This window comes from Trypanosoma equiperdum (assembly GCF_001457755.1).
Source record: "Trypanosoma equiperdum strain OVI genome assembly, contig: ctg_631, whole genome shotgun sequence".
Lineage (NCBI taxonomy): Eukaryota > Euglenozoa > Kinetoplastea > Trypanosomatida > Trypanosomatidae > Trypanosoma > Trypanosoma equiperdum.
In genome coordinates this window covers 120,840-136,337 of record NW_027124567.1, presented here as the reverse complement: position 1 = coordinate 136,337, position 15,498 = coordinate 120,840, and the positions used below count along the sequence as shown (strand labels likewise).

The window sequence follows — 15,498 nt, the reverse complement described above, 5'->3', positions numbered from 1 at the left end:
ACCAGGCTGTGGGCAACCGTGCACTCACCAGTGGTGGGTAGCGGGGTGACGTGTTCAGGCAGTAGAGACTTACCGAAAGACGGTAACGCTGCCTCGCTCTGTTTTATTTTCTCTCTTGAACACGTGCCCGTGGCACCCCCAGACTCTATAGTGAGAAATATTTTGATATTTGCGCTCCATGCTGCGCCTCATTGCATCGGTGCGGGCTTCCTGGTTCTTGCCTCAGATGGCTCTTCTTGGTGCTGTGCGGTGGGGAGGAGGGAAGGCCCTTAGGCCGCCGGTCCGGAGGGCCAGGGAGGGTGCGCCAACGGCAACCCGCAAGGCAGCGCTTCCTTCGGGATTAAAAGGCGTTTCAACTGCTATGTCCGTCCATCGGGCGACTAGAAGTAGACCCAGGACTCCAGTCGTTGTAAATGAGGAAAACAAGAGGAAGAAAGGGGGGCGGCCCACCGCCCATGTGCGTAGCAGTTCGAAGGATAGTGAAAAGCGTGTAGTGACACGAAAAGGGCCAACACACACTCATGCAATGCAAAAGATTAAATACAACAAACGTGTAGCGGCGATAGCGAAGCTTTGGCGTTTGCAGAAAAGGTGACTTCCTGGGTCTTTCGCGAGGAAGTTCGTTACACAGCCTGGTGGGTAGGGACTCGACGTAAGTGCGAAGGGAAATACCTCCCTCATCCAAATAAATGACTGCGAAGGTGATGAAGCGGTGGGAACCTAGTGCGTAACGGCGGGTGCTGTCGTTTTTACCCTCGTATTGTTTGGTGCTCTTCACATGCTTTCAACAAATTGGCAGCCGTTAATGGCTGATGTGTCACAACAGCATTCACCGTAGCCCCGTTCTGTGAGGCTGTCGCTACCGGCCTGAGTTTAGGAGGCTCAACATTCGTGATGTAAATGTCATTCATTTTCTTAATTAAACCATACTTTGCCATTTTCATATCATGGAGCTGAAGGTCTGCTTGATCCCGGACGAGGGATTTATGTGGTTTCATATTGTTGTACGTGTGGCTCTTCTATGGTTTTATTACAGTGTCAGTGTCATCGTTTTGTTGTATGTCTTCGATGTTTCACGCTTGTTTTTTTTTGAATTGTTGTGGTGTTCTTCTTCATCCGACCGAGGAACGGTTAGTTACCCCACCTGCAGGTATTTTTTGTTTTCCCCTTCTCTGGTATGATTCATCTTCTTTGTCTTACTGTTCTCATTCTTCTCGCTTTTTCGTGTATGACAATACACATTTGTACATTCGAGGTGACTACCCCTGGGACCCGCGAAAAGTATTTGAACGGACAAAGGCACGCTTAATTTCAGGTTGATAGGTGCAGAAAAATATTTGCTGGTTAATGTATGACTTTTGAGCAATGCTCTGGATCGCGGTGCGGGTCTTCGGATTTTTTTTACGTTTGCAAAAGTGAGGCAGAGAACCACCTCCGGGACTTTCTTAGCCAACTAGTGGAGGGCGTTCGCAGTGAGGAAGCCCTTTTTCGGGCGACGTGCGGCCCTCGTGTGGCGTGGAACCCGTACAGACCCGCGCGTGGTGAACATATTCGCCAAGGTGTACTGAACAGTGAGATTTATGAATGGCGCTCAAGGGTGCCAGAAGATTCTCTCGCCTTGGTGGGAAACCCGCTAGTGATGAAGGAATCATTTAATCATAGTTTAGCCACCGGGTGCCAGCGGACGGGCGGTTTGGAACGAGTTACAGAGATTTGTGAAAGTTTGGTATGCGAACCCTCTGAAACTAATGTAGAGGCTAGGACTAAGGCGCACACTAGTCTTACTTCGTTTGAAGATGACGGTGTCACGAGAGAGTTTACAATTAGTGATAGTTGTCCGGTGATTTATAATGAGGACGTGCTCAGACGAGTTGTGGCTGGAGTTTTCGATGTGCTATGGCGGACGGTTGCGGTACCGTGGATTAATGAGCAGTACGATGGACAATCATCCCCTTTTCATGAGAAGGCGCCGGTGGCTCAACACACGGCGCCATTTACCCCGGTGCGGGCTCGTAATGAAGAACATAGCAAACATATACTTCAGGGTGGACAAGAGCTGCAACCGCAGCATCCCCGTAGATGGCAGCATCGCCAGATCACTTCTGACACCACCCGCAAACCCCCACCACCACAACAGGGATTGACAATAGTTCCTGGTGTTACTCCCTTGCGTGGGTTGCCAGCGCTTTCGGTGCAGCGTGATGTGCATTCTGTCAGTCCAGGCGATTATCGTCGCGCCGTCACGCATCTTGAGGTTCACACGGGGGAGAGGCACGACCAGTTGGGGTTGGCTGGTAAATCGGATGCTTACTTAGCCAAAGATCCTGGTGGTACAAAGCAACATCGAGGGTCTTCCTGCGTGTTGAAGTTGCGCCGGGAGGATTCAAAAGGTAAGATAGAGATGGTCCATCCTGCCTCTGGGAATCCTGTTTGTCCAAAGCAGTCACCTTCGTCTAGGCAGCTGTCTCCCCAGGATATTCGGTATTCTTTCGACGATATTACCTCTGCCCAGAGACTAACCTCGAGGTTAACGCAAACACTGTGTGGTGATAGAGTCGGCACTGGTGCTCGTGGTGACATCTCGTCCCGTCTGGGGCGTTGTCATCGGCTTGCTCCGGTACTCATCGGTGTGAAGCAACCACCGCAACCCAATCATTTTCCTTCCCCAAGGCGGTTGCAGCGGCAACCGTAAAAATTCTCTGGATGTGTGTGTGTGTTTGGTAATAGGGGGGGTTGAAGTTGGTCGCCTTAACTCAAGTTTTCGGTTTTCTTATATTTACGTCCCCCGCAGTGTGACGTTTCGCCTTACCACATGATAGGTTTTCTGAGAGGGACATTTGTATAATGTTGCGGTGACGGGAATGCTTTTTTTTTTTTACTATCATTGCAGTACTCGTGTTTTTGCGTAGGTGGTGTAGAGCTCTACTACTTCTGAGTGGCGGCCCTTTTTTTTTTGTGGAGCGGAGGTGCCATGGAGTGCTGCGATCGCTCCGTCTCGAATCATAGAAAGCTTTATGCAGACGCGGCTCTGATTACTTTGTTTAATATATGATGGGAGTCCTTCCGTGCCATTGCCGTTGGAGTTATGAACAAGTTTTCGCTTTTTCGTGCTTCTAGTAACGGCGGAGCGTATTGACAGCTATTGGGTGAGTCAGACGAACTCTCGGACTTCACTGGGGTCTTCATAGGCCGCCATTCTCATTTAGGTGCCCGTTTGTTGAAATTAACGGTGCATGGGATACGGGCTGTAACCACACTTTATAAAGCTACATTGGGTTGCTTGTGTGTTACGGTTGAAGGTTCAGGGTTTATTCACCGTTTGACCACGACTCTCTGTCGGTTCTTTTTGATCGTTTTTTTTATATTTATTTATTTCCCTCCTCTGATATGGGGTTGTGAGGGCTACATGTTTCATATTCGTCTGCCTGTTTCAACTTCACAGCACACTGGTGTCATCCAGTTGTATACGATGCTTGTAGTCTCGAAGGGGTGCGTGTGTGCGTGTTTATGTATGTGTGCGGGGCATGCTATTTTACTGTTTGTGATAGACTGAAGTGTGTAGTTGTGGAGTGGCAGCCAATTTGGTCAGCTGTTTGCGGCCCGTTGAGAAGTGATGTCCAACGTAACGAACTCTCGGCGCTGTTGGTAAAGACAAAAGAGGCGCAAGTGACACAATTCGTTGTTATTGTTTCCCCCCTTCTTCACTGCTGACCAGCATGTGGAGTGGTCTCACGCCAAGCGGTCTTTAATCTCCTTTTGGTTGTTATCGTAGAAAGAAAACCGCAGTTTGATGTTACTGTCTTTGGCCGTGGTGTTAAACATATGACCATTCGGACCTCCTTTAACGATGAGATTCATTCAATTGTTTATGGGAAATGGGTGTATGTACATAAACCCTGCGTGTCGTACCCTCAGCAGCTCGTTTTGCCGTGAAGTAGAATGTGCCGAAGGGTCGTGCCTGTTGCACAACGGATTCCTCTTTTTTCTTCTTCATTTTCCGCGTTTGCTACGTGGATTGTGCTTCATTCCCGTGGATTTTTATCCTGCGGCCTTTTACTGTTTGTGGCTGCAACAATACTGACCGGACTGTGTCATTCGTTATTTGCATCACCCTTGTGTAACGAACCAATCTTATGGCAGGGTATTTTTGCCCCCTTACGTGCAATTAATCACTCTTTTCTAATGTATATTTTGCCATTGGGACAATTCCACATGTGCGCACATGTTCCTCTGCCTCTTTTACTTATGGAGCAGAAACAAGGGAAGGGCGTGGCGGGCGTTAGGTGTCGAGTGGACTTGAAAAAAAAAACAACTCTTTATGCCGCCACAGAGGCAATGCAGCCACTGTGAAAAGGAGAAGGCCGTATTGAAAAGGCCTAGAAATGGGAAGCTGTTGTGCCAGCGCTGTTTTTTCAACTTATTTGAGGCTGAGGTACACGAAACAATAATGAAGGAGAAATTGTTTAAGCCCGGGGACATTGTTGCGTGTGGTGCGAGTGGTGGGAAGGACAGCACCGTGCTTATTCACCTAATGAAACTCCTGAATGAGCAGCACGAGTATGGGATTCAGCTGTTATTACTGAGCATCGACGAGGGAATTGCCGGCTACCGTGACGATAGCCTCAAAACTGTTCATCGCAATGCAGAGGTGTACAATCTCCCACTACGTGTGTTATCGTACAAGGAGCTGTACGGCTGGACGATGGATGAGGTGGTGAAGGTTACGGGTTTACGTAGCAGTTGTACGTATTGTGGTGTGTTTCGCCGTCAAGCACTTGACCGGGGCGCAGCAATGCTGGGGGCGACAAAGGTGGTGACTGGCCACAACGCTGACGACTTGGCTGAGACGATTTTGATGAACATTTTACGTGGGGATCTTCCACGTTTGTCGCGGTGCACGAGTGCTATCACCTCGGGGGAAAGTCTTCTCCCACGCGTGAAACCGCTTAAGTACGCTTATGAAAAGGAGATTGTACTGTACGCACACTTCAAGAAGTTGGACTACTTCACCACTGAGTGCACGTACAGTAAGGAGGCCTTCCGCAGTGAGGCGCGTACGCTTCTGAAGAATATCGAAATTCTACAACCGCGTTGCATTTTGGACACCATTCGCACCGGAGAACAACTTCGTGTGAAGGAGCAAGAGTGTGCCACAGAGAATCCACCGAGTGCCTGTACAAGATGCGGGTATGTCACGAGCCAGTCGCTGTGTCGTGCTTGCGTGTTACTGCAAGGACTAAATATGAATGGGCCAGCGGTGTGCGTACGCGAGCAACCGCAACCGCAGCAACAACAACAACAGCAAAATGTGGAGGTAGAGGGACAATAACGGGCCAAGCGGAGACGAAGTCTTTAGGTCCGGAGGGATCATACGAATCGAGCCGCTTTCCCACGCTAACGGAACCGTGTGATGTTAGCATAACCCGTTGTTTTCTTTATTTTCTGTTTATACAGCGTGCTGACTGGAAGTTGAACTACTGTTGGTAATGAAGGAAGGGAGGGTGAAGGAGATATGTGGCTCAGTGACCTTCGTTTGTCCACCTTGGCGGAATGTTTTCAACTGCAATGATGGGCGAATTGTTGCGTGCGTGTGGAGTGGTCTGCGAGAGGTTGTGAAGGGGTTTCCACGCCATTTCTATTTTGCGCCCTTTTCTTCTACGCCGTGCCCTACCCTAAGACATCGGAAGGAGTAGATGACATGTCAGTTCTACATCTCGCTTTAACCGGGTTTAACACTTAGTGGCATTTGCTGCGTCAGGCTCCGTATCAAGGTGATTCTTATGTGTGTTGTGTCTCGAGTGGAAAGAGACTAACCCTTCCGGGCAAGTGCGCAGTTGAGTAGGGGGTGACATGAGAGGTGGCCCGTTGGAAACCTGCGTTGGGGGTTAAGTTGCTTCCACTTATTTGTTTCACTTTGTTTAATAGCTTCTTAACCTATTCAACCCTTTTCCACCGGATGATAAGTTGCCACGGTGATGAGGCGGTTTCCCATCACTGTTTGATTTGTGGTGGTGTGTCGTTTATCGATCATGGATTTCATCCTTTTTTTTTTGCGTTTCTTTTCGGTTATATTGTCTGCTGCTGTAGTTACCCTCAATCTTCTTTTTCATTTTTCTTTCTCTCTCCTTGCCGTTGGCATTGCCTCTGCGAAGGAGACTAGGGAAAACAAGGGAGGGGCAATTTTTTTGGTCTGGGGAGGGCCAACTTTCCCTACCTTACCGTTACCAGTCACCAAAGCGTGCTCCTGTGTGTGTGTGTGTTTGTGTTTGTTTAAAAAACATAGCCGCCGCTGCAGCCTTAGTTGGAGCGGGAAACCGCGTGGAGAAACGGCTGCATTTGGTGTAAACGATGGTGTACATTGAGAACGGCAGAATTGTGGAGCAACGGGGCTTCAGCCTTGTTGATACCTTTTTTTCCATCGTTGATGGTGTGTGCCTGTTCTTCCAAACAATGTTTTCCTCGGAACCACCACAACAGGTAGTTGAGCGCCCTGTTCTTAGAGGGCGACGAGGGTACATTTTTGGTGGAAGACGTCCTGCTGACGATCATCCCCGCTCCAACGTGCACACGCTACCGAAAGAGTCGCTGACAGGCGGTTGCGCGAGTGGATGAGGATAAGCGCCTACGCGTGGAACAATAAAAAATAAGGGGGTGAGAGTCATCATTATTCATGAAAGTCGCTTGGACTTACTTGAAGGTTGAAGGTAAGGTGGAGCTTGCCTTTCCGCCAATATCCCCTTTGATGTTATTCAGGCACCTATGAGTGAATAATGACTCGCCCACTACCACGCGTTTTCTTTTTGTAGCGCATGTTACCCACCGAGCTGTTATTATTTTTATATGACTCTGTGGGCGGCAAACCGTTTGAGGACCCTCACAGATGAATTTAGGCAGCTCTTGTCTCGGTATTTTTTTTCTTTTTTACCTGCAACACTGTCGCTTGGTGGTGCGTTTGCGCTGTGAGTTGGGTTATTAGGCAACATTTCCAGGAAATCGAATGAACAACAAAAACTGCGGTGGAAAAAAGGGGAAGGCATATAGTTTGAAAAAAAAAAAAGACTAGCAGGAGCTGATGGATTTGAGAGGTGCAGAAGGGAAAGGAGAAGCGAGCGTTTAGGGCCTTTACCCAGCTTTGAAGTGTACCCAGTCGTGTCGATTTGGCTTCTTTTCCCCAGCACCTTGTAAAAACAAAAAAATGTGCATTTTGCGTGTACATGTTTATATTCATACTCATCTATTCATATCTCTATATCTCTATACCTCTCTATCTATCAATATATATATAGATATATAAATGGAAACAGTTTGTCTCCTCCAGCTTACTCCGTGGGTGTGAAGGATGCGCCTCCCCTATCTTTTTTTTTTCTCTTGAAGAACCCATGCGAAGGCACACATGAGCGGTTCCCCATTCCCCCTAATGGCGTGTGTACTTGTGAGTGTTTCACGTTTATGCACTGACTGGTGCGGGTGTAAAGAAATAGTAATAATAAAAAAAGGCATACTGGACAAAAAAATAATAATGACACCTACAAACACAATCCACTTTCTTTTGCTGTTTATTACTCATTTTTTTGTCGGTTGCTTAGAACAGATTTCTGCTGCATCGGCTGGGGGATTTGGCGCGTGCAGTTGCGATTGAGAAAGCAAGGGATAAAAGCAACTTTTTTTTTTTTTTTAGATAATCCAATTAGATTATGGACGGAGATGATGGTTCGCGGATGGGGATGCCGCGACTCCCGCCGGAGTTGACGGACGCTCAGCGCGCCGACATTAAAGAGGTTTTTTCTATACTTGACGTCGACGGTACGGAAACCATCACGCCGAACGACCTCAAAGTCGCTCTTCGAGCACTTGGTTACGAACCACATAAAGACACAATCAAGCGGTTAGTTGCGGAGATGGACAGGAGTGGGGTGTCAAGTAATCTTATTCTTCCCGAATTTGAGGCGATTCTCCGGGCTAAGCTTTTTACCGATGACAAGGAGGAGGTAATGCTCACCTTTCCACACTTTACTCAAGGGAAGTCGGATTACATTACCCTCGAAGATTTAAAGCGTGTGACACAGGAACTTGGGGAGGATATCCCGGAGGATGTTCTCAAGCGGATGATTGAAGAGGCGGACGTTTTGGACCACGACAATCGTGTGTCAAAAGAGGAGTTTGTTCGTATGCTTCTCACCCCTAAGAAGTAACAGTCCTATGTGTTATATATATATATATGTGAAAAATGCAAAGTGTTTGCGTGTGCAATTTTGTTAGAGTGACACGCTGTCTGTCATTAGCACCGTAGCCGTGGGTAAAACAAACCAACAAAGGCTTTGTATATTTAGGTGCACCGGTAGCACACAAACACACACACACACATACACACATACACACACATACATATATTTATATATTTATATGCATCTGCAAATATATGTGTTTAGGTATAGTGCCCGCTTGATTCTCTCCGTCGGTGTGTTGTGCCTTGCAGGGAGTGTATTATTTGTGGCGCCATTCCTGCTTTCTTCCTTTTCCATCCCCCCTTTTTTCTGCTTCCAGAAATGAAATGAGTAAAAAAGCTTCTTCCCCCCTCTTTCCACCGTATTCATCTTCTGCCCACTTAATCCTTTGGTGTGTGCTGTACTTTTTTCTTTTTTTTTAAATTTTCTTCACCGTCACTTCTCTTTTCGTTTATGCCTCCGTGCACTGTTCTGTGTCCGTTGCGTGCGCGCGAGGTGATATAAGGAAGAAGGGGAAGAGAATTCAGGAGAATAACTGGGAACCTGTGCAACGAACGCGAAGTTGCGAACCGGGGAGGGACTAAAAGGAGCAATTAAAAAAAAAAAAAGTAAAGAAGTAAAAGAAAAAAAAGAAAAAAGAGGAAAATCAAAATAACAGTAAGATCACGCCAAAAAGGCAAAAGGTACATATAATTTGAATTCATTCAGACGAACGAAGATAAAAAAGGAGGGGACAAGCGCAACGTGAGACAGAAGGGACGTAGAAATGACGGATGATGTCTTGAGACAACAGTTAGAAAAGGTTCGCAAAGCTTTTGAAGCTCAAGACTACCAAACGTGCGAGACCCTCCTTCAAAAGATGCCAAAGGACGATCTTCAGGTTCAGCACAACTTAGCCATCGTCCGGCTACTGTTGAACCATGCGGATGTGGAGCAAACCATCGCTGCACTAGGCGACACATCGAGCGATGCCTTTTCCTCAACAAATGATAAAGATACGAAACCCAATGTAACGCTACTCTATGAGGGACACGAAACTGCCCACTTTAATCGCGCGCTGCTGCTGGCACGCTCCGGGCTGGTTCACGAGGCTGCCGTTATCCTTCGTGCATTGCTTGCTATGCACACCAGTATTTCCGTAGCCGTGCTTGCGAGAGTTTTGTCGCTCCTGCAGGCGATCACGCGAATGCCCCCCGGCTCCAGACATCGCCAGCGGTCCGATGACGAGTTGATTCAGCAGGTTCTTTCCGAGAAGCTCAATGCCTTTAATGAAGACCCCGCATTGTCGCTCATGGTGAAGGCCGCATTCAGTGATATGGGTAATATTCATGAGCTACCACATGCCACTGATGGAGAGGGGGCCGCCCATTTCAACAACCTTGGTGTGCTTGCAATGGGTGATTCCAAACTAAATGTGGCGTCTCTTTGCTTCGCAAAGGCTGAGAAAGCAGCTCAGCAGTGTAATTCCCTGTTGGTGCGGCAGCCCATCGTGTACAATGCTGGCCTCTGTGCACTTTTTCGAGGGGAGTATGACAGTGCCATTACGTGCTTTCTGTCAGTGCAGGAGCTCATGAAAAGTTCTCCACTCTTTTGGGTTCGCTTTGCGGAGGCTTCAATTGGTAAGTTGCACGCACAGAAGCGTGTGAGATCGCGGGAGGAGTATGAGCGCATGCAAGATTGCTTTTCGGAGCAGTTGCATAACGGGAAGTTATTGCCCAACTACGAGTTCCTTACTCTTCCGTGGGCGGTGATTACGCAGAGTCCACTTGTTGATCTGAAGGACAATTCTGTTGGAACTGCATTAGAGGCGCTGGCATCTTGCGCGATACAGAACGCGTTGGCACTTCTTCTACCACAAAACCACACCACTATTAGTGCAACTGATGCTTTCCCTCACAATGCACAGCTCATCCACTTTGCGCTCTTCTACTGGTGCGCTTTGGAGATTGTCCGGAAGAACTATACTGTAGTTGTGAATGTGGGATCAGACCTTCTTCTTCTGCACGACCGCCGCCCTCTCTCACCGAATCTTCACACAGCTCTTCTTTCGTACATGGTGGAGGCGTTAGTGCACCTCAACGAGCCGGACCGGGCCCTAAAGGTCCTCCGCCGTTCTTCGCTATCCAGCCTCGTGGCAGGTTCCCCACCAGAGCAATTGGATGCCTACCAGCAGGGTCGCGTAGAGGTGCTGTTCATTAACCTCGCCATAACTCACATTGTGAACGGCTCATGGAGTCAGGCAACTTCTGTTGTAGATTCGTTACTGTCGAAATTATACGAAACGCGTGCGGCGAAGGAAAAGGATGAGAGCTCCAGCGGTAATAATCAGGATGCGGTTTTGGCGTACCATTTGTTAGTCATATTCCTTGAATTGGCGCAAGGTAACCAGGAGAAGGCTCAAGAGGCGCTTCAGCGGCTTTCATGGTGCGCATGAAGTTGTTTATGTGGGGTCCTTCCGGCCACATGGAGTGCATTTTGTTTTCACGTGAGTGGGTGTGCAAGTCCCGCAAAGGGAGGCGCAATTAGTTCCTATCGGCTAACATCTTCCTTTAAGGTAGATTATGCCGGTGTGTGTATGTGTGTGTATGTGTGTGTGTATTGACTGGGGAAGGGGTATTGAAAAAGTAAATCAAAGGGATTCAGACAGATATGCTCCAAGTAAGTAAGACGAGGGAAGGGCCAAAGAATAACAAAACAAAGGGAGAGGTAACCCATGCAACTGTTATTATTGTTGTTAATTTTTTCTTTGCGAATGAAACGAAATCACACAAGTAATGCAAAAAGGGCCTCAACAAGTTCTTTAGCATTCAAAGGAGCAACGGAGGAATGATCAAGGAGGAGAGAAAGGAAGAATTAAGAGTGAGTGTGGTTGAGGGAAAAGAATTGTTCACGAAGGAAAAGCACACACGTTTAAGCCAACGGCGCAATGCGAAACACTTCTTTTTTTTTTCTCTTCTATACATGTGTGCGCTTGTGCTTCGTGTTGTAGCTGATTCGGAGCGCACAAAGAGGGATATCGCAATGATATATGGCGGACGTGCGTGTCGCTACAATTGCGCTTTGCAACTCCCTATTATTTCCCACTGCAGAAGAGAAGTAAAAAGAAAATAACATCTCGTCACCTTGTGTTTACCTGAAAAGGAGGGCACCTTGCTTGCCCCTTTCAACCGCCTCTGTGGATGTTGGACAAATTTGGGTGGTGCATAACAGTAGCAAAGTGATTACCAAGCGGGTGACGACATGTGATGAGGTTGACCCGGCAGGCTCTTGGGTGTTACTGTGGAAACGGATAATGTCTTGGGGTTCATTTCTCTTCATTTCTTTCTGTGACAGGTGGTGCGTGCGCGTGTATGTTTGAAGCTGGTGTGAGTGTGAGTGTGAGTGTTTGTGTATATGTGTGTTTATGTGTGTGCGTATATCGTAGTTACATCTCATGGACTGGGGCATCTTTTGTGGCAAACGCTTCGCAGCCCCCAGCCAAATTCGTCGTTCTTCTTGTTTCTCATGTGCCTTCTTTGTCTTCCTTGTCAATTGCCTTGGTTGGTTTGCACGGTTGATCCAAGTAAGTAACGTAACCTGTTTCTGTTTCTGTGTCTCCCTTCCCCCCATCGGTTTTCCATTTTTCATTCTTTATCTATTTGTGCTGCTAGTGTTTTATTTCATTGCTTTCCCATCACCCACTCTGCATCTATTAGTATCGTCACTGGATAGGTGGGGCGCTGTTGTTTCTCTGGAAAACGAGAGTATCTTACTAGGCACAGTGCTGGGCGTATTGGAGATTAGCATTTAGTCTTCATTCCTGACTTCTCTTTTCCCTCCTGTTGCAGGCAAAATAATGCTTCGCCGCATTTGGAGTCACAAAGTTCTCACTACCTTCGTTACATTGCCCGTTGCCTCGGTAGGAGGAATCGCCATTTACGTGGAATACCGCCAGAGAACTCGGCCAGTTCTTCCAGTTTTTGCACCGGTGGTGGATGGCAATGGCTCGCTATTGTTGGATGGCAAAGCCGTCCCCAAACCTAGCCGGTGGGTGGTGGCGCGACGCGTCGTCGAACTTTTCCTAATTTTCTTTCCCGTTGCCGTCTTGTATGTGGTGATGAGGCTTCGCCGTGACTGGTATCTTCTCTGGTTGCAGCTGCTTTTACGGGCTGTAGAGCGCGCTGGACCCGCCTTCGTGAAAGCTGGCCAGTGGAGTTGCACCCGGCAGGATGTCTTTTCACCAGAGTTTCGTTCTGTGTTCAAGAAGTTATACGACGAGGTGGACACACACCCATATGAGGTATCACTTCAGATTCTTAGGGAAGAGTTGCAACAGGACCCAGCCGAAATATTTAGCACGATTGAGGAGAAGACTGTTGGTTCCGGTTCCATTGGGCAAGTCCATAGTGCGACGCTGCGCCACACAGGAGAGCATGTCGTTGTAAAGGTGATGCACCCAAATGTGGTTGAGACTATCGTGAAGGACTTCTGCATAATCAATACCTTAGCCTCTTTCCTTCACCATCGTGTCCCAGCACTTGAAAAATATGATCTGCCGGCGCTGGCAATCGCATGGACTACCCACCTTGCGGCTCAGTTAGACTTCCGACTGGAGGCAAGGAATTTAACTTTATTCCGGAAGAACTTTAGGAATGAACCATATGTTCGGTTTCCCAAACCACTGTTGTCGACGCAGCGTGTACTTGTGGAAACGTTTTGCAAGGGTGAACCGGCCTCCGTTGAGTTTCTGGCCGCTCAGGAGGAACATGCGCGCGACAAGATCGCAAATATGGGTTTAAACACGTGGTGCAAGATGTTACTGCACGACAAATTCCTTCATGGTGACATGCACCCCGGTAATGTTATTATTGACGCCTCCGACCCCCATGAACCGTGTGTATGGCTCATAGATGCGGGTTTGTGCCAACAGATCAGTGAAGATGAGGGTGTGATCACTCACAACCTCATGGAAGCTTTTGTTCACTGGAAAGCAGACCTTTGTTGCGATGCCCTGTTAAGCATGGGCAAGCGCCAAAAGTATGCCGACGAGAATAAATTTAGGAGCGATATGAACTGGCTCTTTAATCACTGGCGCCCTCTCCACTCTAAGGATGCTGTTGTGACGAACATCCTTCAGGCCATATTTGAGTGTGTTCGGGTAAATCAAGTTCACATGGATCCGCCGTATGTGTCTTTGTTATTTGCAGTTCTTGTGCTGGAGTCCTTCATTATGAACCTCAACCCGGAGTTTAATATGGTACGGCACGCGGCGCCGTGGTTGGTTGCTGACGGACACTTGACCCGCGGTCTGATGAAAAACATTGTAATGACACGTCTGGATTTAATTAAACGTGAGATGGGAGTTTTGCGTGGCCGCCTTAGGGACGGTGCGCATAATGACTTGGCGAAAAATGAAAACGTTCACTTAAATGCGAATGCATGGTAGTGGGTTTAACTGCTGCTGAGGTCCCCCCCTTTTTTTATTATTTCGTTTCAAACACATTAAACGCACGCATACCCGTGCCGTCTCACTACCGTTTTGTTTTCCCCTCCCCTTACTAGCGGTCTTTTTTATTTCATCCACACACGTGCTCTGATTGTAAACATTTCTGAGAAGCGTAAAAAGGTTGTGAACGTATTAAATGTTGTACGGTCTCTTTGTGTGTTTGTGTTTATGTTCGTGTGTGTGTGTGTGTGTGTGTGTTCACAAATGAAATAAACGAGATGTTTTTTGTTTTTGTTTTTTAGGCTGCAGCACCGTAGTCCCTGCTGGTGGTTGCATTTGGTTCTGCGACAGGAAGCTTAAGGGGGGCGGTGCCGACGTGCTTTTCTTTTGTTGTTGTTGTTACCTCATCTTTCAATGTGTTGCCGTATTTGTGTAGTGCGTAGATTTTACACCGTGCAGAGGTCTTTATGTGTGCATTTCAGCGCCGCATGTCTGCCCCATGCGCGTGGAGAACATCCGCTAGGGATAATAAATCATACATTACATCACGTCGATGCCGCGTTCCCTTCTGCATACGGTCATGTCTCGCCATTTCTTTGTATTAGTTGTCCTACCCATATCTTCATATCTGCGGTCTCGTGCTTTTTGCAGCATATTTACTTGCGTCCATGTGTATGGCTGCGTGAGCTTCGACCCGTGTCATGTTCCATGCTTGCTGTGATTTGGTACGCTCCATTCTGTCATTCCTATCTTTCTATTTTTCTATTTTTACTTTTAACTTTTTAACTTGTGCAGTTTTTTTTGTTTCTGTTCGTCCTTCTTCTTCTTTCTTTTTTTTTTCTTAATCTTCCATGTCCGTTCGCATCAGTTTTGGAGGTGAGAAAGCAGGGCCGTTGGTGGGATAAATATTTTCACCACTAGCTGGGCGTGGGGAATGGGCAACACGGGTGCTTGTTACTCTTGTGTGTAATTGTACGTATATATTATGTGGTATATATATATATATATATATATACGTGCATATGACCTTCGTCAGTTTATCGCTTCCGGCTTCCCCCACCGGCACGTTTTGTATGTTATATTTTCACCCATGCTTGTTTTTATTTAATTTTTTTTTTTAAAAGAGAAGAAAAACAATGTTTTTGTCGGTTCTTGTTGGCGAATGTTGTTTGTTTCCGGACGCAATGGTTTGCGGGATGTGGGATGTGGATATGGAGGAGAAGTGTCGATGTTTCTTTTCTTTTTTTTATTTGTTTGTTCAAGGTTTCTGGAAGAATTTTAATGCGCATATGCACAGGAGGTTTCAGCAGCTGGGAACTGTGATAACATAAAGAAAGGAGAAGCACTTGAAGTTATCGGAGAATCGGCACGTGTTGTGAGAGTTTTTCTTTTTTTTTTTTGTATTGACGTGTAAGGGACTTTGGGGCGTTGATCGCTGTGAGGGGAGGAAAATGTGGGGAAAGATGAGAGGAAGTTTTAAAGGAAAATTTGGGATCATATTCTTACAAGACTTCTTTGGTGGCGAAGTTACGTTTAGTTTTTCGTGTCGGTATCGCCGTTTCGGGAGGTGGTCGCACCACTTCAACGTTTCACAATTAAATTCCATTACAACATTCGTATATTTCAACCTTTACACTGTTTCGTGCCGATAATGTTTTAATGTTTAAAAAAAAAATTAAGGTATCTGATCTTTTGTATGCAGTTAGGCCCATCAAATTGCGCCACTGAGCATTATATCGCGACTTCGTGTGCACTTTTGGCACTTCTCTCCTTTCCCTTTTTTAAAAATATCTCTTTGCTTTCATGTACAATTGCTTCCCCGCCCTCGATTACTATTAACCCACCTCC

General features: G+C 47.1%; 7 protein-coding genes and 1 pseudogene across 8 annotated transcripts; all 8 read left to right on the top strand.

Moving 5' to 3' along the window:
• Positions 1 to 178: 178 nt before the first annotated feature.
• TEOVI_000290700 (uncharacterized protein) lies at positions 179 to 595 on the top strand (the record flags this gene model as incomplete). Its single annotated transcript, XM_067225903.1, has 1 exon — positions 179 to 595. One exon carries the CDS (start codon positions 179 to 181, stop codon positions 593 to 595), a length of 417 nt encoding a protein of 138 aa, XP_067082004.1.
• Positions 596 to 1,351: 756 nt separating this feature from the next.
• TEOVI_000290600 (uncharacterized protein) lies at positions 1,352 to 2,692 on the top strand (the record flags this gene model as incomplete). The annotated part of the gene is made up of 1 exon (XM_067225902.1): positions 1,352 to 2,692. One exon carries the CDS (start codon positions 1,352 to 1,354, stop codon positions 2,690 to 2,692), a length of 1,341 nt encoding a protein of 446 aa, XP_067082003.1.
• Positions 2,693 to 4,318: 1,626 nt separating this feature from the next.
• On the top strand, positions 4,319 to 5,329 carry TEOVI_000290500 (TIGR00269 family protein, putative; the record flags this gene model as incomplete). Its single annotated transcript, XM_067225901.1, has 1 exon — positions 4,319 to 5,329. One exon carries the CDS (start codon positions 4,319 to 4,321, stop codon positions 5,327 to 5,329), a length of 1,011 nt encoding a protein of 336 aa, XP_067082002.1.
• Positions 5,330 to 6,348: 1,019 nt separating this feature from the next.
• Positions 6,349 to 6,618, top strand: TEOVI_000290400:pseudogene (annotated as a pseudogene). The gene has a single exon. A coding segment is annotated over exon 1 (270 nt).
• A 1,076-nt stretch (positions 6,619 to 7,694) lies between these two features.
• TEOVI_000290300 (centrin, putative) lies at positions 7,695 to 8,192 on the top strand (the record flags this gene model as incomplete). Its single annotated transcript, XM_067225900.1, has 1 exon — positions 7,695 to 8,192. The coding sequence occupies one exon, from the start codon at positions 7,695 to 7,697 to the stop codon at positions 8,190 to 8,192; it is 498 nt and encodes a 165-aa protein (XP_067082001.1).
• A 799-nt stretch (positions 8,193 to 8,991) lies between these two features.
• TEOVI_000290200 (CCR4-NOT transcription complex subunit 10, putative) lies at positions 8,992 to 10,659 on the top strand (the record flags this gene model as incomplete). The annotated part of the gene is made up of 1 exon (XM_067225899.1): positions 8,992 to 10,659. One exon carries the CDS (start codon positions 8,992 to 8,994, stop codon positions 10,657 to 10,659), a length of 1,668 nt encoding a protein of 555 aa, XP_067082000.1.
• A 1,401-nt stretch (positions 10,660 to 12,060) lies between these two features.
• On the top strand, positions 12,061 to 13,650 carry TEOVI_000290100 (ABC1 family, putative; the record flags this gene model as incomplete). The annotated part of the gene is made up of 1 exon (XM_067225898.1): positions 12,061 to 13,650. One exon carries the CDS (start codon positions 12,061 to 12,063, stop codon positions 13,648 to 13,650), a length of 1,590 nt encoding a protein of 529 aa, XP_067081999.1.
• Positions 13,651 to 14,064: 414 nt separating this feature from the next.
• Positions 14,065 to 14,436, top strand: TEOVI_000290000 (uncharacterized protein; the record flags this gene model as incomplete). The annotated part of the gene is made up of 1 exon (XM_067225897.1): positions 14,065 to 14,436. The coding sequence occupies one exon, from the start codon at positions 14,065 to 14,067 to the stop codon at positions 14,434 to 14,436; it is 372 nt and encodes a 123-aa protein (XP_067081998.1).
• Between the last annotated feature and the right edge of the window lie 1,062 nt (positions 14,437 to 15,498).